Raw genomic sequence first — 25,265 nt, forward strand, 5'->3', positions numbered from 1 at the left:
TAATTTCCTGACTCTAGTCCTCATTCAGAAGCCCTGTCTGGACACTCTCACCGACATCCTCAACAGTTCATCACGGTCAGTCTACGAGGCCCACGCCTTAGGCCTTGGACGCGGCCCTGGGGTTGGCTCTGGAGCAACTCGGAGCCTGAACCCTGTACCGCGGAACAGCCCCGGCCACTGAGGGAGGCGCAGCTTCGGCATGAAAGGTGGGTGCTGGGTGGAGAGGCCGTGGCGTCTGCGGGGGTGTGAGATGATCTGAACCCTGGATTTCTAGTGACGCCCTCAACTCCTGTCAGTCGGGGTGGCACATCAGTCAGGCTCCTCAGGGGGGCCTCGATTCCAGCTGGGTCCAAGGGGGAACCAGGCATCCCGACCTCTGCCACGTGGGTACTGATAAATTGCAAGGGTACAGGGTGTCCTGGGCCCCCAGGGGCTGAGGCCAGGAGCGCAGATGCAAGTGCACAGGACTGACCTGGCAGGCGGGCGCAGAAGCGGCCCCGCCCCACTCCTCATTCCTGGGTATCGGTCGCAGGGCGGCGCCAAGCAAGCGTGCCAAGCCACATCCACTGGCCGTGGCCATCCTTGCTCCTCGCCCCTTTTGCCAGCCCCTACCTGAAGCAGGGCTGCCTCCAATCTCACCACGTGGTGTCCTGTGCCATGCAGGGGTGTGTGGGGTGGTAGGGAAGCAGGGGTCCTGGGCAGACCAACCCTTTTCCAGCAGCGAACGTCGTCATCGCATGGGCGAAGGCAGGGTGGGGCTCTCGGTTCTCCACAGCACACAAGGGCACTGGCCTGACGAGTTGCTGGGGGCCAGAGGTGGAGCAGCAACAGGCAGCTGTGGGCTGAGGGCCCGTCCCCCCTGCAGCCCTGCTCGGACCAGCCTCCATTCCCCGTCAGGCTCAGGAAACAATGGAGCAGCCCCTCTCTCCAGCCTCCTCTTTCTTTTTCCTACTCTACTCTCAAAACTGAATGTGACTCAGAGGTGTGGGGGTTTCCCAGGAGCCAAGCAAGCAGCTAAGCTATGTGTCCTCCTGCTCCACTTTGACGCCATTACCTGGACCAGAGCAGGCTGAGGCCCAGTCCACGGGAGGCCCTGTCTCAGATGCCAGTCACCTGTACTGATGATTAGGGGCAGGCCATCAGCTGGAGTTCCCACAACCCCCTCTTTGGGTTGCACTAACTTGCTAGAGCGACTCACAGATCTCAGGGTGACACTTGCATGTGCTGGTTTATCCACCACACAGGATACAGGCGAGGAGACACACAGAGCAAGGTATGGGGAAGGAAGGCAAGGAGCATCCATGCCCTCTCTGGCGCCACCTCCAGGAACCATCCATGTGTTCTGCTCTTTGGAAGCTCCCCAAATCTAGAATTTCTGAGTTTTTAATTGAAGCTCCAATATGCAGCTTTGGCCCTTGGTGATTAGTCAATGTCCAGTCCCTCTCCCCTGTCCAGAGGTTGGACCCTGTCTTGGTGGTGGTCTTTCTGGTGACCAGATCCCATCTGCAGCTACCTAGGGGGCCAGCTATCAGTTAACTCATTAGCATATAAAAGGACGTTATCACTAGATCCCAAGGGCTGTGGGTTACAGCCAGGAAACTGGACAGAGAGCAAACACCATGTATCCTGCACCCCTGCCAGGAGGGGGGCAAGAGCACCCCCTTGGTGGCCTCCTAGGGGACCCGGATGACCAGGAGACATGGACCTCTGTGAGGCTGCTTTCCTCCCTTCCTCATAAAGCTTATCTCCTAGTGCAGGGGACAAACTGCCTCTTCCATATTTCCAGGAAAAGGTGACTTCCATTAACTCGAGAAAAGAATGGGGACAATATTTTCTTCTTGCTGGCTCATCTGCTGTTCACTCATGGGAGACTCACTGTTTCTCAGCCCTCTCTGAGCACTTTCATGCCTGCCTGCGCACACCGAATGTGGCTGCTCACAACTTCTAAGGAACATTTAAAAAAAGGATTGTCGTGCATTGAAATGATTGGATCTGTAGCCAAGTTGCAAAGACAGTGCCTCCTTGTCTGCCCTTCACCCAGACAAGATGAGGTGTCAACATCTTACATGACATTGGCGTGCTGGTCGACATCAAGCAATCAACATTGACACATTAAGCTGCCGACTCAGCTTCTGCCAGTCTTTCCCTAACATGGCCTTTGGGTTCCAGGAGCCGCTCCAGGACACCACAGTGACCGGGAGACTGGGTTTTACAGAAGAACTTGCTGCTGTGGAGCCAGCCTCACTCACTGCAAGGGCATAGACCTTCACAGAGCATGTGAGGAGCGGGGGTCTGACAGGGGTGGCAGGGCCGCAGCAGGGCCTAGAATCCAGCGGGGAGGTCAGCGCTCACTGGTAAAGCCCAGGCCACTAGTACTTCCTTTGCAATTCACTCCCTGACCACAGGCTCAAGACTGGAGAGACCCACGGTGTGCCCCTAAGATGAGATGACACCATTTTCTTTCATGAATAGTAAAAATGATACCACTGTCCATGAAATCAAGGGCTGCATGTCCCAAGACACTGCTGACTAGAGGGCGTGCCCACCAAAGCGGAATGCAGGAGGGCTGTCCAAAACCCTGCCTTTCTTTCTCTTCGACTGGTTAAGTACCACTTACTTGCCACATTCTAGAAGCTTCTCAACACCATGAAGATGACAAGCCCCCTGTAGCACATTTCTAGGTTGCATGCTGGAGTGACCCTCAGGTCTCTGTGAACTGCAGGGTCTGTGAAGAGGTGGTCAGGCACAGGCTGCAGTGCTGGTTCAGCCCCAGGGCACGTGGTCACCTGGAGAACACCTGCCAGTGTCCACCACACAGCTCTTCAACCTCCCTCCTTGGCCTGCTCCTTGCCCTGAGGACAGATGGCCAGTCAGAGCCAGGCTGGGCAAGCCCACAGCACTGACTGCTGGTTCACAAGGTGAATGGGCCCAGGCCAGTTCCAAACTGTCCCTGCCACTTCAGCAGTGGGGACAGTGCCAACACACAGCAGCAATGCGAGGCCAGAGGCCCCGGGGAACGCTCTCTAAATCCTCTGATGAAAAGCTTTTCAGGAGCAAAAGCTCCTCTGGGGCAGCTTTCCACTGAGGGCAGGCCTCAGGCAGCTCCCCTGGTCTGCACCATCTAAGGGAGACACCCATTTTCTTTCCTTTTCCCCATACATACAGTTGGACAGTACTTTGATTTGCATTGTTCCAGAAAGATCTTTGTCTTCCGTTCTAGAAATTTACACCCTTGAATTCCGCACACTTTCTCTCTGGGTCTGTGCGCAACCCAGACGGCGCCAGAGCCTGTTTTCTTGCTTTTGCTTTCTGCTCCTCCTTCCTCCCCACCTCTAGTGTGGGATGCTGGTGACGAATCCCGCTATTATTTATTGTGGCCAAGTCATCCAAACCACCCAGGGAGAATTACTTCCACTGCCTCTAGAGGGCTGGATATGGTTGGTGTTCTGGGGAGAAAGGGGGAACTTGGGATTTTTCTCCTTCTCAGGGCCCGAAGTTTGCACGGTGAGACTAAGGCTCCGGGGAAGGAGGAAACACTGTCTTCTGACCCCTTGGCAGCGCTCCAGAAGCCCCTAGCCCACCTCTCCTGAGGCTCCAGAAAGCGGACTGGAGACCTCACTACCCTGCTGCTGCCTCTCTGTGGCAGAGGCAGATGAATTTTCCAGGGCCTGGCTCTGGAAGGCTACTTGGAAACCCAGGCTGGTGCCCAAGCAGCCTGCAGCCTGCTGCTCCTGGAGCACAGTGCTTCAAGGGCTGCTGGTGCACGTGGACTCTACGAGAACCTGTGTTACTGTCCCCACTCCCCCCTGCCCTGTCTCCCCGGCTGAGGTCATTAGGTGGCCGCCCAGCCTGCTGCTATTTGATGTCAGGGAAGGTCTTTGTTCTCTGGAATTCTCTTTCTCCAGAATCACACCGGACTGGGCCTCAGATCTTCAAGGCCACTGCCCAGCCTCTTGAGATAAGTAACAATACTCAGTGTGGCTGCAGCTAGAGCTTTTAAGTCACAATGAAGGTCAGGGACATGCAGCTGCCTGCGGCAGAGTCAAGCAAATTTCCAAGAGCCTGAGGTCCTAGAAGGTTGTTCAGAACCTGAGCTCAGACTGAGGCAGCTTGGGAGTCCTCTCTTCCCAGGCAGTGCCCGCGCCTCCAGGAACCGTCACTAATCAGACCCAGGAGACTCCTCACAGCCCTTGTGCCATACAGACACCCCAAAACACTTCACATGCATCCTCTCACATGACAGCCTCATGAGAGGGACACTGTTGGGAATATCCCCGTTATTCAAAGACACCAAGGCCAGCAGAATGCATTAAGCAATGACCCAGCAGCAGTGGACCTAGTTGGGATGGTACCCAGCAGCCCAGCTCAGGAGAGGCTGGGGCCAGCACCCCTCTGCCTCTCAAGATGGGGGTTCGCATGTGTATGTGGCTCCTTGGCACTGCATTCAAGCATGGGGCCTCTAGAAAAGACAACTCGGGCAACAGTGAGTGGCCTGAGTTGTCCACAGAGCACCTGGGCCCACTCTGGGTCCTGAGCTGATTCTTTTTCTCCCTTGATCTCCCTTTTCTCCAATTCTCAGAGCAGCAGAGGGAGATTCCACTTCCCAGGAATCAGTGTGTGGGCTTTACCCTTGGGTTAAGGTCAAGGCCAAGGCAAAAGCCCCCCACACAGCGGGAGACTAAAGACCAAATCTCAGGAGCACTTTCACTGCTGCCTTGGGATCCTGGAGGCTTCGTGTGGTGGGCAAATGCCTGACTCCAAACCCCCTCAGTCACTTAAAAAGAGAAAGCTCTTGGGCATATTATTTACATTTTGTGCCTTTTCCCCCTCATCTGTAAAATGGCAGTAATAAGTTATCTACTTCGGGTATGCTTTCTGGGGAGGCTTTGATGTATTAATGTGCACAAATTGGCACCCAGAAAACACTCATTAAATAATTACCTAGGCTTTTCACTAACGTGTTCAGCTGCTTCTGCACAATGCTCTGCAAGATACAATTGTAGCTCTTTTCCTTGAATGGACACACCCCTGGGGAAGAGTCCTGATACCACAGACAAGGAGCCAGGATTCCTAAGCGGGGCCAACAAACAGGGGAGGAGCTGAATTTGCCACAATTAAGAGGAATTTAATGAACGTAGTACAGGATCAAGGGATTTATTTCATGGGTAACAGCTATTAAAGTTGGTCAATAAGAAGCAAGTAGAAGATCAACGCATTGTTGAACTTAACCAACTGCATGTGCCTTTCGAACAGCATAGTTAACGTCACTAGTAAAATCACTAAAATATTTAACATTTTTTAATTTATAGATTTAGAATCTAAAGTCCAGAGAAATGAAATAAATTGGCAAGTGACCTCAACTGCCTCTCAACTCAATGTTCTAGTCCTATGTTTCCCGAACTTTGGCACAATGTGGGAATGCAAGGTGAATGCAGGCTTCACCCTACAAAGTCCCACCAGAGGACCTGGGATAGGAAGCAGAATGAGAGTTTCTACCTAGCTTTTCCAGGTGATTCTGCTCTGTCGGGGCCAAGGGCTGTACTTTAGGGAGTTCTGAGCAGTGCAGGCTTTTGGTCCCAATCGAGGATCAAGGGTCAAAGAGACTGAGGGTGAGTTCACAGCACCTAACAGGATGGGGGAGGTACGGAGCTGTATTCCAGCAGAAGGGCACTTGGTCTCCAAGATGAAATGGGGACCTTCACTCCCACAAAGGGTGAAAACTGAGGCTTGGCTCACAGGTGAGGTTCAGAAGGGCAGGCTATGTTTGGTGCCTCAGTTGCCAGACAGGGAGCCCTTTCTGCCAGTTTTAGGATTGCCCCCAGTAAGAATTCCTGGGACTCACCATCTTCAGGCAGGAAGACCTGGATATGCCAATGGTGCTTCTGGGTCAGGGGCCTGGGCGCCAGCACACCAAGGTGCACCCTTGAACGTTGCCTGGCACTCTCTGAGGGACTCCTCCCCATGTGTTTGTGTGGGGGTACATAAAGCTGGGCCAAGTCTCCCAAGTGCTACGTGTGCAAGAACCCTCAGGATAATGGGGTTGGCTGATATCTACGTTCTTCCCTGCTCACTGTGAACAGGAAGGAGGCAGACCCGAGCTTTAAGAACACTCTGGCCCAGTGTACACTGGGCAAAACCTCCAAGCTCCTCCGCTTCCTTCCTACTCTGGCCCCTGAACTGAAGCAGGCGACTCTTTCTGAAGGCAGTGTTCCATTCACAGGCCTTGGACCCTCTGCATGTTTTGCTTTAGTAGAGGACGATGTGAAAATAACAATGTAAATGGAACCACAAGCTTGGTTACTCCACTGAGTATTCCAGGAGAGTGGAGCCCTGGAGTGCAGGGCTAGGTCTGCTGGGACCCCTCCAGGGCACAGGCTGCTATGGAAACAGGTCTTCATTCCATCACTCACTAAACAAGGGGGTGCAGCCACCAAGCAAGGGCCCCTGATTTTCTCTCCTCTACACACTGTGTTCCTGAGGAGGCCACCACACCTGTGCTGTCTTAGCCAAGGTAACAGCAAAATGAAGTGGTACTACTGCTTAAATTAAATGTGTAAGACTCCACCGTGTAACCAACCATGTGCAATAAGGGCAGACCTGCCTTGAGTAGGGGTCTTTGAGGGGCTGTGCCCGGTAAACCAAACAGGCACCCCAGGCCAGACCAGCCCCAGGAGGAGCATGGGTTTCTCTTCCATTGTTCCCACAGGACTGTTAAAAAGACAGGGTAGTCTCCTCCCAGTCCAGCCCATTTCCCCCAGAGACTCTGACTGAAAAACCCAAAACCCCTCTGCCCATGCCAGGGCTTAGACGCCAACTTCAGGATTTCACAGTAACTTTCCTCGCCTCCCCTGAGCCGTGTTTACTGCCAAGTGACTGACTCTTCCCCTGCTCCTAAGGCCAAGGCTCTCCTTCAAGAAGTGAATGCCTTAGGCTACAGTTTTAATCATGAGCTCTCCTGAGAGGGCCCCGCCTGCCACGCACAGCTGCAGGACAGGCAACCAACGAACACACGCGCTCTCTCTCAGGTGGGCACGGAAGAGCTGCCTTCCTGAAGGCCACGCGCCTGTCCTAATCCTCGCGGGCGCGCAAATCCAAAGGCGCAAAGGCCGAGCTGTACTTACCGCCAAGACGCTCTGGGCCAGGAACCCCACTGCCAAGGCCCCCAGCAGCTGCCACCTGCATGAGAGGGGGTGGAGAGTGAAGTGAATGCGGGCCCCTACTTGTCAGTTCTGAAAGTTACCTGCAAGGGCCCCCTGCACCCGGCCCCAAGGGAGTAGGCAGAATGTCGCTTACCGCCGCAAGGCAGGGCCGGCCGCCGCGCACCGCTCTTGGCCCATGGTCCCAGTCCGTCCTCTCTCGGCTTGGCTCCGTCTCTCCCAGTCTGAAGGCCAGAGACAAAGCGGGTTAGCGAGGGGGTGGGGAGGCAGAGCATCCTCGCCGCGGGTCTCCGTCTCCGCGGTGCGCCCCCGGCTTCCTTGCAGGGGTGACCAGAGGTCGGCCCACGACGGGACAGAAAAAGGGGGGACTTCCCCATGGGCCCTGACTGATCCCACTTAGCCCAGGCAGCGTGATTACGGTTCCCCGACTCTCCTCCTTCCCACCCCCAAGCAGAGAAGCGCGGATTTCCAGCGCGCATCCGGAGCCCGGAGTCCGCGCCCTGGGGCCTGGGTCTGCATGCCGCCTGGCGGTCGCTCTCACCTCGGGTTCGATCGTCAGGGGCTGCTGCCTATGCGCATTGGCCCCTCCAGAAGCGCCCGCCGCGACACACCAGCCTCGCGGCCCGCCTCGCTGGGCGCCGGCCTCGGGGGCGCGGGCGTCTGCTCGCCGTCCTCGGCCCGGACCCAAGGCGCGGGGGATCCGGACGCTGGAGCCCCTGGGTGCAGAGTGTGGAGCCCTGGCGTCCCGGTTCGCGGCCAGCGCAGTCCGCGAGCTGCGCGCTCCCGCGCCTCTCACCCGCGCTGCAGGGTCCTCCCCTTAGAGACGCCGCCCGCGCCCTGCCTAGGGGAGGGGGCGGCGCCAACAAATTGAGCTCGAGCGGCCGCGCGCAAGTCTCCGCTCCGAGCCGCCGCGCCCGGGACGGTGCGCAGCGCTCACACCCCGGCCCTCCGAGAGTGAGCTGCCCGCCGCGGCCCCCGCGCGCCCGGCCGCCGTCCCCCGCCGCCCCCCGCTGCCTCTCGCCGCCCCGGGCGCGCCACCATGGGGCCCCGGCTCGGCGTCTGGCTGCTGCTGCTGCCCGTCGCCCTTCTGCTCCACGAGGAGCGCAGCCGGGCCGCTGCGAAGGTGAGTCCCCGGCCGGCTCCGCTCCCCGGCGTCCCGCCTTGCGCCCCGGCCTCCCCGGGAGGCCTTTGTCCGGCACCCAGCGCCAGCCGCCCACTCACCCCTCAGGGGTCGCGCGTGGCACACCCAGGTGCACTCTTCTGGCCGGTCCGGCTGGTGCTCCCTGTGGGCTGCGATCGCGCATCCGTTACGGATGCCTCCTTTGTTATGGTCCTGGTACGGGAGTTAGGGAAGTTCTCCCGGCCTTTGGAAAGGACCAGAAACTTAGCGCGCACCGCGGCAGGATAAGGGTGTCCAGGAGTCAGCGGGATTTGAACCCGCATGGGGGAGAAGTTCAGCGCCTAGGCGCCTTCACCTGCCCTGGGTGCTAGAGTGGTTTGGGGGCTGGAAGGGTGGACCCGCGCACCCCACGCTGCTCAGAGCCCCACACATGTGTGGGGCTTTGGGTGTGTTTCTCGTTGTTTGGAGACTCTGGTGGTTGAGGCTGAACAGCCCTGGGCCCTTTGCCTGGAAACAGCTGTCTCTTTGCTTTCCCACGACTTTTGTGTAGCCTAAGGCACGCTGAGAACAGAAATGGGCTCTCCGGTACATCCAGCTTGAAAGTGACCATCCTCGACTGGCTGCCTTTATTAGTTGTGTTTTAAAATTATAACCATATTTGTATTTGAGTGTGAAACTAAAGTGAAACTCCATCTCATTGTTTCATGCACAAATTGTTTGCTTAGTTTTCATTTCCTTTGGTTATGTGCTTGCCCAGAAAGGCTCTGGAGATCTGTTTGCAGGAGTCAGGCTCTGGACCGACTGCTGTTCTTTCCTTTTTCCCTTCCCCTCCAGAGAATAGAGCTTCAGCTGTTAGTGGCACAGCCCAGCAGTCCCAGAGGCCAGAGGTGTGGCCTCTAAGCACATTTTGATTTTTTTCTCCTCAAATGCTAAAAATGATTTTTGCTACTTGCCAGATTTCTCACACTTACTTTTTTTTAATTTTAGCTTTTCTTAGTCTTGCCCTTGGTTTTGTTCTTTTAAAATTTCAGTTCTCTTCTGGGAGAACGGTGTTCAGTAACTCCACTTCACTGTGTTTAAGTTATTAACTGTTACGCACTAGAATAAACTGTATGCACAGTCTCATAACTGATTTCCTCTGCCAGGGAAGCTCCTTCATTGGGTACTGAGAGCGCTATGATTACATCAGCAGTTAACTTCAGATTGTTCTCCTGGCTCCTGGTCTCGCCCTGCGCCATCACCAGCTGTTTAAACACCCCTCTGTAATCATGACAAAAATACTTTCAAAAGAGTGGGCTCTAGAATCCTTTATTTTGGCTTAGTAATGTTGATCAAAAGATTTAACACTTCTAAGACAAGATTGGTAGGCCCCATGGCAAGGCAAATCAGGGAATGCTCTCTGTTGGGAAATATGAACCAATGTTTGGATTTAGATTTTCTGACTGACAGTGGTAGCAAAGCAAAGCTGATTGTGAGAGCTGGCTTCTCATACATCCAGGACCTTAAAAGGAATGAAGCACTCGCACAAACTCCTCTTCTTACCTGAAGAGTCAAACTCAATGTTGAGTTTGAAATTATTTGACTTCCCTTTAGCCGTTCTCTAAGGGCTGAGTGCATTCCTAGCCCCTAGCTTTGCTCCCTGTCTCAAGGAATCATAGACTGTCTTAGGAAATCTTGCATGCGGGCACTCCCATCACCAGTTACCTCCCAGAAATTGTCATTACATTGTATGTTTCCTGGCGGAATTAGAGAAAAGTAATTAATATGCATTTTATTGTAAACTTAAGGTTTTACAAGAAAATCCATTTAAAAATAATTTCTTGCAGTTTTAAAATCCATCTCGTCCCTCATGACATCAATAACATTTTATTTGCCTCCTTCCCAAAACAGCTTTAGGTACACCAAAATGTTGAAATAATGTCTATCTTAATCCAAGTAAAATATAACTTAAAAATGCAATTTGAGTGGAAAGATGCTGCAAATTCTAACTCAGAAGCCAGCAGACATGCCTCTTGATCACCTGCTTCTTTGGTGTCTGAGTCCCACTTCACCTGCATCTGCAGCATCTACTGTGTGCCAATCTGGGCTGTGCTTTAAATTCCTGGGTGAAAGGCTGTTTGTATCTGACCCTGTCTGCTATGATCACATTGTTCCTTTACTATGGGTGGATTTTCAACTCGTTGATTTTTACCTTACACCTAAAACACTCCCCCCTACTCCTTTTCCTTATTTTTCTCTCTCAGGCAAGAGAGTAGGAATAGGCAGAGGCCAGAGACAAAAACATGCCCCATGATTCTGACCACAGGTATCTCTGCTGTGGTCATGCAGGTATCCTAAGCTGAATGAGCCTCCCTTCCATAGCCTCCAGCTCCCATTCCGACTGGTTCTGGGTGATCCATCTTAATAAACTATTTCTCAGGATTAGAAATGTGAACTTTCCCTAAGTGTGTGGATGCCTGCTCGGCAATCTTGTCACCTCCTGACCATTAGTCAGCACTCCTGGGACTGAATGACCCAGAGCTCAAACAAAGTGAGATTTAATTCCCCTGTAAGAATGGACCGGGGGACTGTGACAGAGGAGGAGCTGTTTTCCCAGCAGTTCCAAGATGGGAGTGGAGCACAGCAGCCTTCACGCTTTCTGTGTGTGGAAGGGGCCCAGGCTCGAGGAGGCCTCTGAACCCCACCAGAAGACACGAGGCACATCAGTCCCATGCCTGTCAGGGTTGGCTCTTGCATGGGTAGTGATGCTACAGATTAGTCTCAGGCATGCAGAATGAGTGTGTTTGGGGACAAGAGGAGCCTACATTTCATGCTTTTATTAAGCAGGTGGCTGGGGGACTCTTCGAATCCCATGCCTCAGTTTCTCTGGAAGACCCACACCTTCCTTACATGGACCTGTTTGTTCTGCGTCTATTCCATATGGGCATCTGTAGCATGGCCTTCTTGCTCTGCCCAGCCAGCCAGGTACTGACCATGCAACAGGGAGTGACAAACACCCTGTCTCTTCACCATAAAGGTCACAGACTGGTGAGAAATACTGAGAAAGAGACAGACAAATAGAATCCAGGCTGGTCAAGGCCACAATCAAGGGAAACCAAGGGCATAGGAGCACCAGCTTGGGGAATCCACAGCAGCTTCTGGGAGGACAGTCCACCTCTGAGATATGTGGAAGGAACAGGAGCTGGAAGCTCAGCGTATTGTTCCCGCCTGTGCTATCGTGGTGCATCCTATCATGGTGCATCCTTCCAAGGTTTCAGGATTCTTCCCCTCCCAAGCTTAAGGATCTTTGCATTGAATGATGACCTTAAATTCCCTCCTTGGAGATACCAGAAGCCATTGTTTCTATTGTTAACAATCTGATGGCCGACCTTTGATCTCAGAGGGGCAGAGAAGAGAGGGGCAAGGTACAGGAGAAGAGTGACATAAAGGAGTGCCCACCTCCAACATGTCTGTCTCTTCTCTCCAGGGGGCAGTTCCGTGGGGGCATTGGGGAAGTTAAATATGGATGACTGACTCCAGGCAGGAGTGCCGGTAGGAACTGACCCAGAAAACCTCCCCTCGCTGGGGCAAGGACATGAGGGAATTCATGAACCCTGCATTATTCATTAACAAGTCTGTCGGCACATTTCTGGAAACTGTAAAGATGGCCTAACAAGTTTGGTTATTTAGTGAAGAGTGGGCAAAGATTCTGCATAGAATTGGAGCCCATAATTGATGATGAGAGACAAATCCTTGTAGATGTGGGGTGGACATCAAGAATGGAAGACACCACACCCCTTGTTTGGATGGATTGTAAGGCTGAACAACAGTTGATCCTGACACTGAGAAAGGATTAACCTAATGAAAGTGTCTCTCACAGGCTTGGTATTTTGAGCTCTTGGGATACAGTAAGCAAAAGCAACAATAGAATGCCTAAAATAATATCATTAGAGCATTGTTCTTCCTGCTATTATTAATCAGTCACTAAAAAAATGTAGCTATGGAACAATAGAAAGACGTAGTTCTACTGTTCTTGTGCATACAATGCAAAGGGTTAGCATCCCAGCGTGTTTGCACTGGGAATTCTTTGAGGTGTTGAAGCTCTGGGGATTGCTCTGGGTTAATGTTTTGTTCCATCCTGTGCTGCCCTCCATTGTCCACCTTCGTGAGTCCATCCTGGTTTTCTCTCTCTTCCTCTGTGACCTTCTTTCTCCCTAAGCCCTGCAGTGAGTGTGCCTTTGTTCTGAACATTCTCTCCCTGATTCCTGTCATCCCTGGGAAGGTGACGCCACCTGCCTTCTTGAATCCACAGGACGCCCAGTGTCTTCCCGTTGCCAGGGACACACCGCCTCAGCTGCCTGCTCTGCTCTCACACGTAGCCAGGCGTTCAGAGGTGAACCTGCCACCCTCACTCAGGTCGACAGCTGGGTTTTGGTCGTCCATGGTCCCTTCTGCCTCCTGATGTTGAGCCCAGAGACAGGCTGCTCCTGGAGGCCTCAGGCTGCCCTCTTTTCTGACCCCAGGTCTCCTCAGTCACAAAGCTTCCTCCCACTGCTTCCTACATACTTCCAGGACTGGCCTGGCATTCTCTTCCTGCAGCTCCCAGGTCTCCTTGCTGTGCCAGGATTGCCACCCGCCCTCCTGCTGCCCTCCTCTCCGCTCTTGTCCTCTCCGGGACTTTCTTCCTGTGGATCTAACCCCGTGCTTCCTGGATCTGACCATGGCTACCCTGGCTTTGCATTCCCTCCACAGTAAGGATCCATCTAATTATCTGGCCTGCTGCTCATTTCTCCCAACAGGCGACGTTGGTGCCTGTCAGGAGGCAGGATCTGTGCTCCGTGGAAGTCACTATTCTTGCTCCCTCACCTCACTTTTTTTTTTCTTTTCCTGCTCTGATTCTCTGGAGTCTCTTAAAGCAGATCTCGGTCCTGTCCTCATGCACTGGCCTCTAAAATCAAAGTTGTATAGGAGAATATTAAGGGTCTGGAATTTTAAAAATCCAACTTAAATCTGAACTCTTGCTCTGCCCCCTAGAAGCAATGTGACCTCTTTGAGCCCCAGGTCTCTAATATGTAAAACAAGGATGATGGCGATGTCCACGGACACCTTCAGGTGGTAGTGGGCTGCTGTCCGTCAGGGAGCAGGCATTCGGGAAAGGCTGGTTGTTTCTGCTGCCACGTGGCCGGCATGGCATTGTCTTAGGTGGGTTGGTTCTGACACCCCTGCCCCTGCCAATTATAAGACACTTGTGGATTATTTTTTTTTTTAAACAACACCCTGACTGTGTCTGGGAGAGGGCCTGGCACATAGGAGGAAATCATGAATTAATTACTCATAATTGGTTCTGATGTTTTTGCTCCCATTAGCTTAGGATCCCCTGGGGAGCCCTGGCTGAGCTGCCTACTGGCTCATGGAAATTATGTTACATTGTTCATCCCTAAGGTATTATTAGAGGATACAAGGAGGATGATGCCAAGTGAAGGTGTTTCCCCTGAAATTAGAATTTGGAGCAGATATTCTACCACAGACTAAACACGAGTTGGAAATATACACAATGCTGGACTTTTTATGTAAATAGTTTATTCCATGACTTAGTAATATTCTTTGTGGAAACTTTGCTGGGTTTGGTTTTCCATCTGCATACACAGTAGAACACTTTGTTATCTGAGTTGTGCTCACTTGGTTTGTGGTAAGGTAGAAGATATGAAGATGTACAAATCAGACAGAAAAGAAATATCTTACCTGGCACAGGCTTTGATGTATCTGTTGGTTCTATCAATAGAGAAAGGGGAGTGATCCACCTTCTCATCTTCTATTCTTTGTTCAGAGTCTTGGAATTGCTATTATTTCTTACTAAATGCCATGTAGGTTTGTTTTGGACATTCTTGTTCTTAGGTAACAGCAAGAGACACTGGCTGTGAATTGGAAGAACCAGTTGCTCTATTCCCAGATGGTCAAATGCACAATTCTCCCATTCTTGGAGAGCTTTGCTGATTGACATGGATGCTGTCTAACTCAGCAGAACGTCTGGAGACGTGATATCTAGTTGACTCTTGATTAAATTGTTTAAAATCTTTGTTGAGTTTCTATTTTAGAAAATAAAGATACTCCTGTATAAAAAACACACCCCAGTGTTTCAAATTGTAACTCAATGTATCAAAAGCTATTTCCACAAACTTCTGCCTGCAGCACCTCCCACCTTAGGGGTGATGTAGACTGGGAAGATGGCGGCAGGTGGCCAGCTCTGACTTCACTTCAGAAGGAAAAATCACCCCTGACACTCATGCCTTAGCATTTTGAAGGTTCTAGGTCTGTATTTGTTTCCTGTTTCAACATGCTACAGATATGCCCAGTGGTAACTATTTCAGTATTTTTTCTTTATTTTCTTTATTTTTATTTTTATTTTTGCAGTGCTGGGGATCAAACCCAGGGCCTTGTGCTTGCAAGGCAAGCACTCTACCAACTGAGCTATCTCCCCAGCCCCTCTGTATTTTCTTAAAGAAGTAATATCTGATTTGATTGGTGGATGATTTGGCTATTGAATCTTTAGATGTACTTCATAAAGTAACCATATTATTTTTATAATATAAACAGTTGAAGTGTATTTTAAAATTTATTGTTCTCCCTTTATGTAACCAGTGACTTATTTGTGAGCACAGGAGCATATCATCTACGAGCATCAGCTTTAAAATATCATTTTTCAACTCAAGCAGCTTTTTCCTAATTAGCTTTAATTTTTGAGTTGCATTTTGAAATTTTTAAAGACTCAGTAACATCTTAATGTCACAGAATCATTACTGAACAGAGTTCACTGTATCAACGCATCCGAGAGCTACGTATCAGAGCGCTAGGGTCAAAGCAAGTTCTTGCTTTAGAACTTGATTCATGGTGACTTATTATTATTATTACTAAAATGTGCAAAGTTTTATTAGGTAAAAAGGTCACAGAACTTATAGTTTGGCCCATTTTTGTAAAGGTCCATTTGTAAAATACTTAACTTGGGAATCTTAAATTGAGGTCATTGTGTTTGTCAGAGGAGAGGGTTCATTTTAATTCCAAAGTCCCAAGATTAGCTAGATAAAAGAAAATTCTGTATCTCTAAAGATGGGAATTAAAGGATCAGATGCACACTTGCATCTTTGGAGGGACAGTGGCAACCTGTGGACACACCTGGGAGGAGAGGGTCCAAGGACACGCTTGCCTCGCGAGGTGGTAAGCGCTGCCCCTGAGCATACAGCCCTGGCTCCTCGCGCGTGAGGCGTCGTGATGCTATTTAGGGGAGCAGAGGAGTTCCTGTTTGTAAAGTGTTTGTGCAGTGCTTGTCTTGTGCCGGGCACTATTCTGTTTGTTAAGTGAAAAGCAAACTCTGAGCATCAACAGGAGAGCGATGGTATTGTTGAGGCACTTGGGACCATAAAAGGCCACTGAAGGAGCACGGCTAGGCAGAGCTTGGGGCACACCTGGGGGACCTGGGGTCCCAAGGATCTGCATCGGGCAGGGGCTGCTGGTGCTGCTGGTCTGGAGACCGCAGGACCTGCCTGTCTCCCCACTTCTCGTGGGCAGCAGTGTGGTGGGTCTGGGTCAGTGTGTGGCCCCACCTGGAGACATGCCATCCTCCTGGCTCTCGCTCGCCTCCAGCTGAGACCAGGCATCCATGTGAAATAGCCCCCATTCTCAGTTTCTTTTCTGTTGTTGCTATTGCCAGCAATTCCAGTTTCAGCCGTGGGGTGCACTTGGGAGGTTGCAGGTGGGAAGAAGTTCTTGGAAGCTCACACGTGGTGTTGTCAAGAAGTGGACACCGAGAGATTAATCTGTGCTGGTGTGGGCCTTCCTCCTCATCAGGAAAGGGCATTCTGGTTTATCATGTCCAGTCTTCCTCAAGCCCGGGTTCTGCCGTCCTCAGGCCACAGCTTCAGGCCCAGGCACCTGCTGAGGTTGGCTCAGGGGATCTGGGTAGAGACGGCCAAGGGCGGGGCTACAGCTCCCACCGCCCCAGCTCCTGGGCCTCTGCCACTCGCTCCCCCTGGAGGAATTTCTGTTTTCTCTCATTACACTGCATCCATTTCCTGGAGCTTAAAGACCATTTTGGGGTTAGTGGTTTAAAGTAACTCCTAAATTTTGGTCAGGAAGCGGCTATAAAATTAAGATAAAGTTGCCCAAGTAGGAAAATGGGTCAGCGATCGGGAAAGTACTATCCATGGCATGGTTAGCTTGGCTTCTGGATCAGACCTCTTTTAGATAAATATACAAACCTGGTTCAGAATCAATAATATTCACTGATAAGCAGGGGCCAGCATTTTTAGTTCCGTGGGACATGGGCTGTTTTCTTGATTTGTTCCTTATTCAGAGCTTATCTTTAACAAATATTTTTGTATATAAACAACATGCAAACACCAGCTGGTTTTTATCAATTTGTTAAAGCAAGTCTGACCAAATAGCCATTGGGTGCCTTGGTAATAATTAGATTTTGCTTTCCCAGATACTTGAAGATAGCAAGATTGCATTTCTTTACTCTGGAATTCAGAACTTGTAAAACTTTAACAAAAGAATAATTTTAAATTATTTATTGTTGACTTTAGATGTTTTTTCTTCTCTCATGAAGGTCATCATCCATGAATGTATTAAGTAAGATATGTGCTTTTTTTCTCTTAACTAAATCATTTGTGACATGCATAACTTTGGGCATTGTTTTAGGCTAGTAGCCAAATTTGTAACCAAAGATCCCCTCCTTCTTAAGTCAGTGAAAATAAGACAAGTAAGGCTAAGAACTGACAAAAGCACAAATACAAGGTAAGAGCTTTCAAGCTCCCTATCCTCTGGCATTTAAAATTTGTTCAGTATGTGTGCTGAGCTTCTGCTCTGAGTTGCAGAGTGTGCAGGTGGGTACAGTTGCTCTTGTACTTTGAATTTGGATAAATGCCCAAGTTAAAGTCAGAATGATTTTAATAATGGTTTGATAGATATTATGATGTTTTGAGAAAGTAACACTTGAGCCCTTGTTTTTTGACCTCCCAAATTTTCAGGTAGGTTCTGGAATCTAGAAAGAGGGTCATTCAATTGTAAACTCTGGAACCAGAGGAGATGGGGTCAGTTCTTGACTTACCAGCAAGTAAATGTTTGACAACCTTCTTTGCCTGTCCGTACCTCAGTTTCCCATCTGTAAAGTAGGGGTGGGATGCATTCCTTTACAGAGTTGCTGCGAGGGCCGCTCACACACGGTGACTGGTGAGCCCTCACCGGGCTGCCCTGTCGCAGGAGCTCACCACGTCAGCTCTCCTTACTGACCTCTTGGTCCTGGCTTTGATTTTCACACGTAAGTTAGACTAGGAAGCCTGAAAAATTCATTCTTTTATCACCACTCCCTGCCTTAAGGTGAGATAAGTTTCTCCGGTAATTGATAAAATATTGGGATTGTGATGATAGTTACACACACAAGTAAATGTTTTTATGGCATAATTTTTGAGTTCTGTCCCAAAAATATTCCAGGATGGAAAACTGGGCTTTGATACATGATGAAAACAAAACCAAGAGAAGCACATGGAGGGCCAGGACTGGGCTCAGTGGTAAGTGGTGAGGTTCTCGCCCGGCATGTGTGACGCCCTGGCTTCCGTCCCTGCACCAAAAAAAAAAAAAAAAAAAGAAGCGCGGCTCAGCTTCTGCCCCTAGTGGCACCACTGTTGTGCTTCCAGATTCCAGCTGTGTGCCTGCTTTCACAGCTGGGCAGAAGGCGGCATCTCCTGTAGAGGTCTTCCTGACGGTGGCCCATGTGACAGGTCACAGTTGAGCAAGACCTGCAAAATGGGAGTCCTGGGAGTCCTTCCCCCCGTCTTGGTACAACAGAGACCTGTGGCGGATGTGGTGTGAGCACAGACAGGCTTGGGACACACGTGTGGCAGGGCTCCCTGTACTGAAATCCCACGTGTCCCCAAAGAGTCTGAGCTTCCATGATAGAAAATGCCTCTACACCTCAGGGTGCTTCCAACGGTTAGAGCGTTTGCTGCTGGACCGTCTTAGAGCTCAGCTCGGGTCGAGCACTGAGAGCTCTTAGTGAGCGTGTAAGAGGGAGACCCAGATGTGCTGACAGGTGTCCTTCAGGGGCCTCTTGAAAAGCCCCATGCAGTACAATCCCACGCAACTGCACCACTGGGCTCGCTGCTGCCTCTGTGCCTGTCTCAGGGAAACGAGTCAGACGTGAGCCTTGTTTTGCTGAAGTATCATTTATGGGATGTTACAGCTTTTGTTCATTGAGTGTATTCAGTGAGCATACCTGTGGTTGAACCTTGTAAGATGAGATTTTATAAACTGCGTGAACATACATGCATCGCTTATTTATACTGTAGGGGTGTGTGTGTGAAATGATATCCATTCAGGCTTCCAGTAAACACTGCACACCTGCTCTGTGTCAGGCACTACTCTAGGCTGGGGGCAGACAGGTAAAAAAGAGTTATCCTTAATGATTATTTATGGATTTAGTAACAATACTTGCCTTTTATCAGGCTCAGCCAGAAGTCCGAAGGTGATCCTCTTTGCTGACTGAGAAACTCAGCTTTGCTAAAATAGTTGTAGATGTAAGAAGAGAACCGGAGTCTTTCCTGGGAAGTAGAACTTAGTGTGTCCTAAAGTCTACAAGACCACGGACATTCAGAGTTGCTCCATTTTATAGAAGTTTTGAAATGTCTCTAGAGTAGGAAATGGGTTATCTCAGTTCTCCACCCTGCCTGGGAGTTAAGCAAAGCTAGTTATGGGAAAACACCAGCCCTCAGATGTGGAAATGCCAGATGCAGGAATGGGAGAGAGACTTCAAAAGCGAATGTGCTCTGGTGTTGACAGGGCGCGTCACAGCAGTAGTGATGCAAGAACACTGTCCTGTGCCTTAAAGCTGCCTTGCTCTCTGGCCAAGTCAGCAGGACCCATGTTAGGGCTGGAGGCACACAGGGAGGAAGGGGGTGCTGTTGTCACTGGTAGGGACATGACCTGGGCCTCCAGCTGCAAAGGACACCATGTCTTGTACCTTGCTGAGTAACTGTGAGCCCATGGCTTTGCGTGGCTGCTCCAGAAGAGCTTGTCCTGAGCTCAGCACTGGCCTCCCTCACAGGGGCTCTGTGACCTCCACTACCTGGCGAAATTGGAGTCCTGTTCCAAGGGTGGAGGTGTACCACACTTCCTAGGCAAAGGAAATCCAATTTGTGAGTTAGGACAGCCAGAAACATGAGACCCGATGCCATGAACATACTCAGTGGTTTAAACTAGAAAACACAGGTCAAAGTTCTCGGCAAAAATGTGTGGCAAATTCCCTTGTATGATGGGCAGCATTTATACCTTATTATCCTGCAACTGAGAAACTGTTAATAAGAGGAAATGATATAAGGTAAAAATCTCTGTATTACACTACAGGGCCTTTTAGTGGGAAATAATGATAGGATTGATCCTTTGTTTGGTTTCCTAATTGGCATTTCTCTTCTTAAAGTGTCAGAGTGAGGAAGAGGTAAGATCCACTGATGTTCCAATGTCTAAACACCATCTTCAGAAACATAGCCATGAATTTGGGATGCTGCCTCTGAGCCAAATCTGTCATATATATGACCTGTGTCAGAATGACAGATGATTGACAGCTTATTGGCACACCACACCAACCTTGTAATGCACCTTATTTTGGTTTGGCATGGTATGTGCCTGTGTGATGTGAGAGAGTGGCATTAATTTGAAAACTGTGCTTGGCAGAGGAAAAGAATCAGGTTGTGTTTCTCATGAATAGCCTTGCAGGTAGAAGCAGCTGCCACCAGCTTGTACATTTTACCTGTCCTCCCCAGAGTCATGGACACATGGGAGCCATCAACTTCGGTGACCAGAGATGTGCAGGGCAGGCCCTTCTCTGCAACAGCTCACACACCCTTGGTCCCATCTGCTTGAGTGTTGGGCTTTGCTGATCTGTGTGGCGGGCCTGCAGCCCTTCTCCGTGGTGGCCTGGTGGACATGCATTCATGGATGACCTTGAATGGCATTTAGCATCGGTCACCAGTTGAAGAAGGGGGCTGCAAATACTTCGGGAGACACTCTGGTGGAATTAAGAATTTTTAATGGCAGCTGGTTCCTTTCTCACTATCCCAGATCCCTTGATCTCAGGTGGGACTCCAGCTTTGTATGTTGGTGATTACTCTGGGCGTGCCACCTCTTGCTCATCTTCTGCATGGAGATGACTGTCCTGGTGGCTGCTGCCCCTCCCTGCCTGCCCGCCAGTGGTCTTCTGAGTGCCTGTCCTTCCTCCAGCCTGGGGTCCTGCAGACAGAATTGCTGCCACAGACGCCCTTGTTGGGGGACCACGCGAGAGAGCCCTTGGGAAGCAGGCAGTGGGCCAAGCCACCTTCCAGGCTGGGTCTTCCTAACATGTGGTTCCACTTCTCTTTCTGGTTAAAATAAGTTAAACACAAAAGGAAAGGGATACTGTAGCTGGGTGTGGTAGTACATGCCTGTAATCCTAGTGGCTCAGAGGGCTGAGGCAGGAGGATCACAAGTTCAAAGCCAGCCTCAGCAACTTAGCAAGACCCTGTCTCAAAATAAAAAATAAATAGGGTTGGGGAAGTGACTCAGTGGTTAAGCATCCCTGGGTTCAACCTCTTGTACCAAAAAATAAGAGGGACACTTTATTATTGAATAAAAATTACTATTATTCATTATTTAATAAATTATCCCCAAATTAGAGTGATAGGTTGAGAGTCAATGAATCATAATCCATTCTGGACCACAACATGGCCTCTCTTCTCTGGTGGGTTCGTGAACCCTTAAAATCATGCAAATTTTAATGAGCCTGGGCACAGAGCATGCTTAAGGAGGCCACAGGTGAAGTTTTTTCACATGCCCAGGGGGATGGGTGCCACCAACTAATGGTCTGGAGGTATTTGGTGGAGGATTACTGTAGAAGATCTGTTGAAGTAGACAAAAGCCCCTGAACTTGGCAGTGGGTGGGAAGAGAGCTGATTTTTTATTAAAAAAAAAACATATATATATGTGTGTGTGTGTGTGTGTGTGTGTGTGTGTATACTAGTTGTTGATGGACCGTTATTTTATTCATTCATTCATTTATGTGAAGTGCTGAGCGTTGAACCCAGTGCCTTCACTCTACCACTGAGCCACAGCCCGGCCCCTGAGAGCTACCCTTGGTGCTGCCTCAGAGGCACTAGCTCCTGGAGGCAGGCAGGATGCTGGCCCTGCTGAGGGTTCTGGGCAAGTCCCTGGGGGAGGAAGACAGTCTTGGCAAGCGCTAGCTGCATTGTCTGGGTAAGAGGCCTGGCGCTTACCACGTTTCCTGGACCCACCGATGGCCTTCGCACGTGTGCAGACCCGTCTTCCCGCTGATCTCAGGCCCTTCTCTGTGCCCTTTCCGGTCCAGTGCACTGCAGGGCCCGGTGGCAGAGAACAGGTGCTCAGCCAGTGTCCCGACTGACCGAATGGTGGCCAAGGCCATGCTGGGACGTTGGAATCAGAGGTGAAGGTCTAATCTGTGACTCTGTCGATGGCAGGACTGTGTGATCAGCAGCGCAGTTCAGAACTCTTGGACGGGGAGAAAAAGAATCCACTCAGGAAATCACCTGGTCCCAGGAGAAATGCCTGTATGATAACGGGCAGCAGGTGGCAGAGAACGTGCTTTGGGCTGTGCGGGGGCCCCGTGAGGCCCCTGTGCTGACTGAAGGCCTGTGCTCTACGGCGGGCTCGGGCGGCGGCTGCAGGGCCTATGAAGCCCGGTTCCTCCTGCACGGTCCCCATGAAGTGGGAGGGGGACTGGAGGGTGGCTGTGGCCTCGGGAGATCACTGACGAGGTGGCACGCTGCACTCCCAGCGTGTCCTGACCGGCTGAGGTGTGGGGCCCAGTCAGTCCTCCCAGCCAGGCCTCTGCTTCTGGGAGATGCTGAAGGCATGAAGGCATGAGAAGAGTCACAGGTTTCAAGAACTGGGGGTAAAATGTCAAGCTGGCCACGAAGGCAGGTGGCTTTCAGCCAGAGCAGCCATGGCTCTCTGTGGGCCCTTTGGGGAAGCACCAGGCTGTGGGCAGTGGTGGGACCCGGGGGCTGCCACTTGGGTTCGGGAGAGCTTGGAGTGGCCTTGGTCCTCGCAGGGCCAGCAGGCACCCCACCCTGTGCCCATGCTCTGGGCCTGGATGGCCTCCTCCCCGTCCCACCGCGTCCCACTGTCTGCTCGTCCACGTGCACAGAACCCGGCTCCTGGCACAGCTCAGATGCTCTCAGCTTCTGCCTCCAGCTGGTGACCCCTGCCATCTGTCACTGACCACCCCAGCCGAGGTCACAGGCAGGGTGAACTTCAAGATGATGCCAAGAACCAAATCAAAACAAAAACCCCCCAAAACAATATGGGCTGGAGAGTCTGGTCTGGTGGAACCTGCCGCAGAGACCAGGGTTTTCAGGAGTGGGTGGGTCAAGGTGGCTCCAGGAGTGGACGGGGGTGTGACTGGTGCAGAGGGGCACCTCCCCAGGGAGGTGGAGAGGTACAGCTGCATCTAGTAGTGGTTCTGTCGGGGTCTGGGAGAGAGCCGAGCCCAAGGGGAAGGAGGAGCAAGGCAGAGAAGCAGCCTGTGGAAGGAGGAGTGTGGGGCGGGCTGCCTTTTAAGGGAATCTCGAGTGCAGGGTAAACATGTTGTCGGTCATTAGATGAACTGATTAAGAGGGTAAATCATAAAAGAAATGATGCCTTAGACACAAACTTTAAACAGTGCAATGACATTTTGATGATAAAAATGCTGCATAGATTGTATTCTCTCTGGGAAGTCGGGAAATTGAAATTCCAAGAGCTGTTCCATTTGGAGTTCTTAGCTCCTGTGTGCATGCAGGGTAAGCACAGCCACACATATTGCGTGACCAAAAAATAAATCTCCAGAGGCCTTCAACCGGGCGAGGAGGAAATTGTAAAACCTATACAACAGCATGTGAAAATTGTCGACCATGAAACAGGAGCCGAACTGCTGCAAATGTGCGTCCAGCATGGCTGCTGGAGGCCAGCCCTCACTCCACGTAACTCTCTTCAAGGTCGGATCTCTTTTATTATTTTGGGGGTCCTCAGAGCCAACCTACTTGTCTTCCTTGAGGATGTGCAACCGAAGGACAGCTTCCCTGTCCTCTGTGGTCCTGTTCACCTTGGGGAGAACACGCCTCCCCTGGAGGGGAGACAGACTCGGCGGCTGCAGCAGCTGACCCGTGGGGAGCAGCTGTGGCACACGTGTATCTCCTGCCCTGGGTTCGTGTTCCCACCTCGATGAGGCTGGGACGTCAGTCTCTCGCCCCTGAAGACGGCTGTGGGTTCCTGCATGCACTCTAGACTTGGATCCTAAACGTGATACAGGTGTCTCGTGACCGGACGTCTGACGTGGATTGAGGTCGTCACATATTCCACAAGCCATTCAGCTGCACTGACTCTGATTTGGACCATCTAATTAGATGTCTTTGGTGAACAAACATTGAACAGATTGAACCTGGTGCACACAAAACCTGGAGCAGCTCCATGGGAATAGGGACCACGGGAGTGGCAGGGGTATGTGTGTCCAGGGGCATGGCCTGCAGGGAAGGGGCATGGGAGGGGCACAGAGCCCGGGCAATGGAGAATGGAGAGTGCCTTGGCCTGGGCAGTTTCAGGCGCCCGCATGGCTCCTGTGCCAGCCAGCCCTCTGCTTCCAGGCCAGCCTGGGGCTGTTTGGACTTTGGTTGTTTGAGATCAGAAATCCCTTCTCTGTCCAGTCAGGACGACCCAGGAGTCAGTGGACTGGCCAGAGTGAAGAGTTGGGGAGTTGCAGGGGCTGCTCAGGAAGGGCCCAGGGCCAGGGCAGCCTCTGTTCCCATTTCCTGGGCTCTGTGTCCCTCCATCACATGTGCCCTGGCACCCCTGCGAGCAGGAGTCCGGACCCCACTCTGGTTTACAGGTGGTTCCACACTGGGCCATTTAATAACCTGCCTGGGGCTTTAAGAAGTTCGTGGAAGACAGGAGGAGGAAAGCCAGTCTGTGAGGCTTCAGGTCAACCAGGTTAATCAACGGTCATTATTTCCTTTCAAATGACATCCACAGTTTTGTGATCTTTCATTTTTGTCTGCCCAAAGAAAATGCATAGACACCACAGAAAACCTCGGCCCGGCCAGTTTGCCAGCTGTGCTTGCTGTGGCTTGGTGCTCCTGAGGCTTGGTTGCAAGGCAGTTCTGTGCATCCCCTGGACCGTCCACTCCTGACTCTTCACGCCTCACACTGCTCAGGGCCGCAGGCAGTCTTCTCCCGCCCTTGGTTGCTCCCTTCCGAGTGGAAATGGAACTGGGTTGTCGTCGCTCAGAGGAAATTTTCTTCTGGGGCCATCTGTGTTGAGTTCATACGTGCTTCCTACTGCACACAGCTCCGTGTGCCCACGCGGAAGTGTGATTTTCAGCCTGGCGACCTTGAGCCCTCGCCAGCTCTTCCCAGGCAAGGCCGTCCTGGCCAGTGGCTCTCAAGGATGCAGTCTGGGTTTTGCAGCGGTGCTGGCGTCCTGCCCAAGTGACCGCTCACCATATCCAGCTCTTTGACCTCCAGAGAAGAGTTCAGTGAACACAATAAGAACCCAAGATGAAACTGGATTCATTTTGTTCCATGTTCCAATGGAAAATCCGAGCTCTGGCTCTGGCGGGGCTTTCTTGTTTGGAGAGGAAATAGGGAACTTCACAGAGATAAGGTATTAATAGGACTGGAAGCGTGGCAGACGTGGAGTGGGGAATATTTAGATTTGCAGCTGTGTGTAACAAGTTAGAGGAGGTATCCGATGAGCTGGCCTTGGGCTTTGAGGTGGGGACCACGTGCTGTCTGGCTTTCTGCTGAGATGTCACGGGAGCCTGAAGGAACTCCGCTTCTATTGTTTAAAGACGGAGCAGAAACAAATGCGGGTGCTCTTTTCCTGCAGACCTGAAGCAGGGACCATGACCCCCCTGTGTGGCCATCGCCTGTTCCTTGGCCTTGTAGCCTATGTTCCTGCAGGGTGCTCAGTGGGC

General features: G+C 51.3%; 2 protein-coding genes across 2 annotated transcripts in view; one reads left to right on the forward strand and one right to left on the reverse strand.

Moving 5' to 3' along the window:
- Positions 1-7,967, reverse strand: part of Col4a2 (collagen type IV alpha 2 chain) — a 151,660-nt gene extending 143,693 nt beyond the window's left edge. The window contains exons 1-3 of the mRNA XM_047552910.1: positions 7,699-7,967; positions 7,294-7,381; positions 7,122-7,176 (exon numbers count right to left, since the gene is read on the reverse strand). Of these exons, the coding sequence (XP_047408866.1) occupies positions 7,122-7,176; positions 7,294-7,337 (99 nt within the window). The 5' untranslated portion in view covers positions 7,338-7,381; positions 7,699-7,967. The remainder of the gene's footprint in view (positions 1-7,121; positions 7,177-7,293; positions 7,382-7,698) is intronic.
- A 54-nt stretch (positions 7,968-8,021) lies between these two features.
- The window catches only part of Col4a1 (collagen type IV alpha 1 chain), a 134,490-nt gene continuing 117,246 nt past the window's right edge, over positions 8,022-25,265 (forward strand). Inside the window, exon 1 of the mRNA XM_047552911.1 lies at positions 8,022-8,280. Within this exon, the coding sequence (XP_047408867.1) occupies positions 8,197-8,280 (84 nt within the window). The 5' untranslated portion in view covers positions 8,022-8,196. The remainder of the gene's footprint in view (positions 8,281-25,265) is intronic.

This window comes from Sciurus carolinensis, chromosome 5 (assembly GCF_902686445.1).
Source record: "Sciurus carolinensis chromosome 5, mSciCar1.2, whole genome shotgun sequence".
Classification (NCBI taxonomy): domain Eukaryota; kingdom Metazoa; phylum Chordata; class Mammalia; order Rodentia; family Sciuridae; genus Sciurus; species Sciurus carolinensis.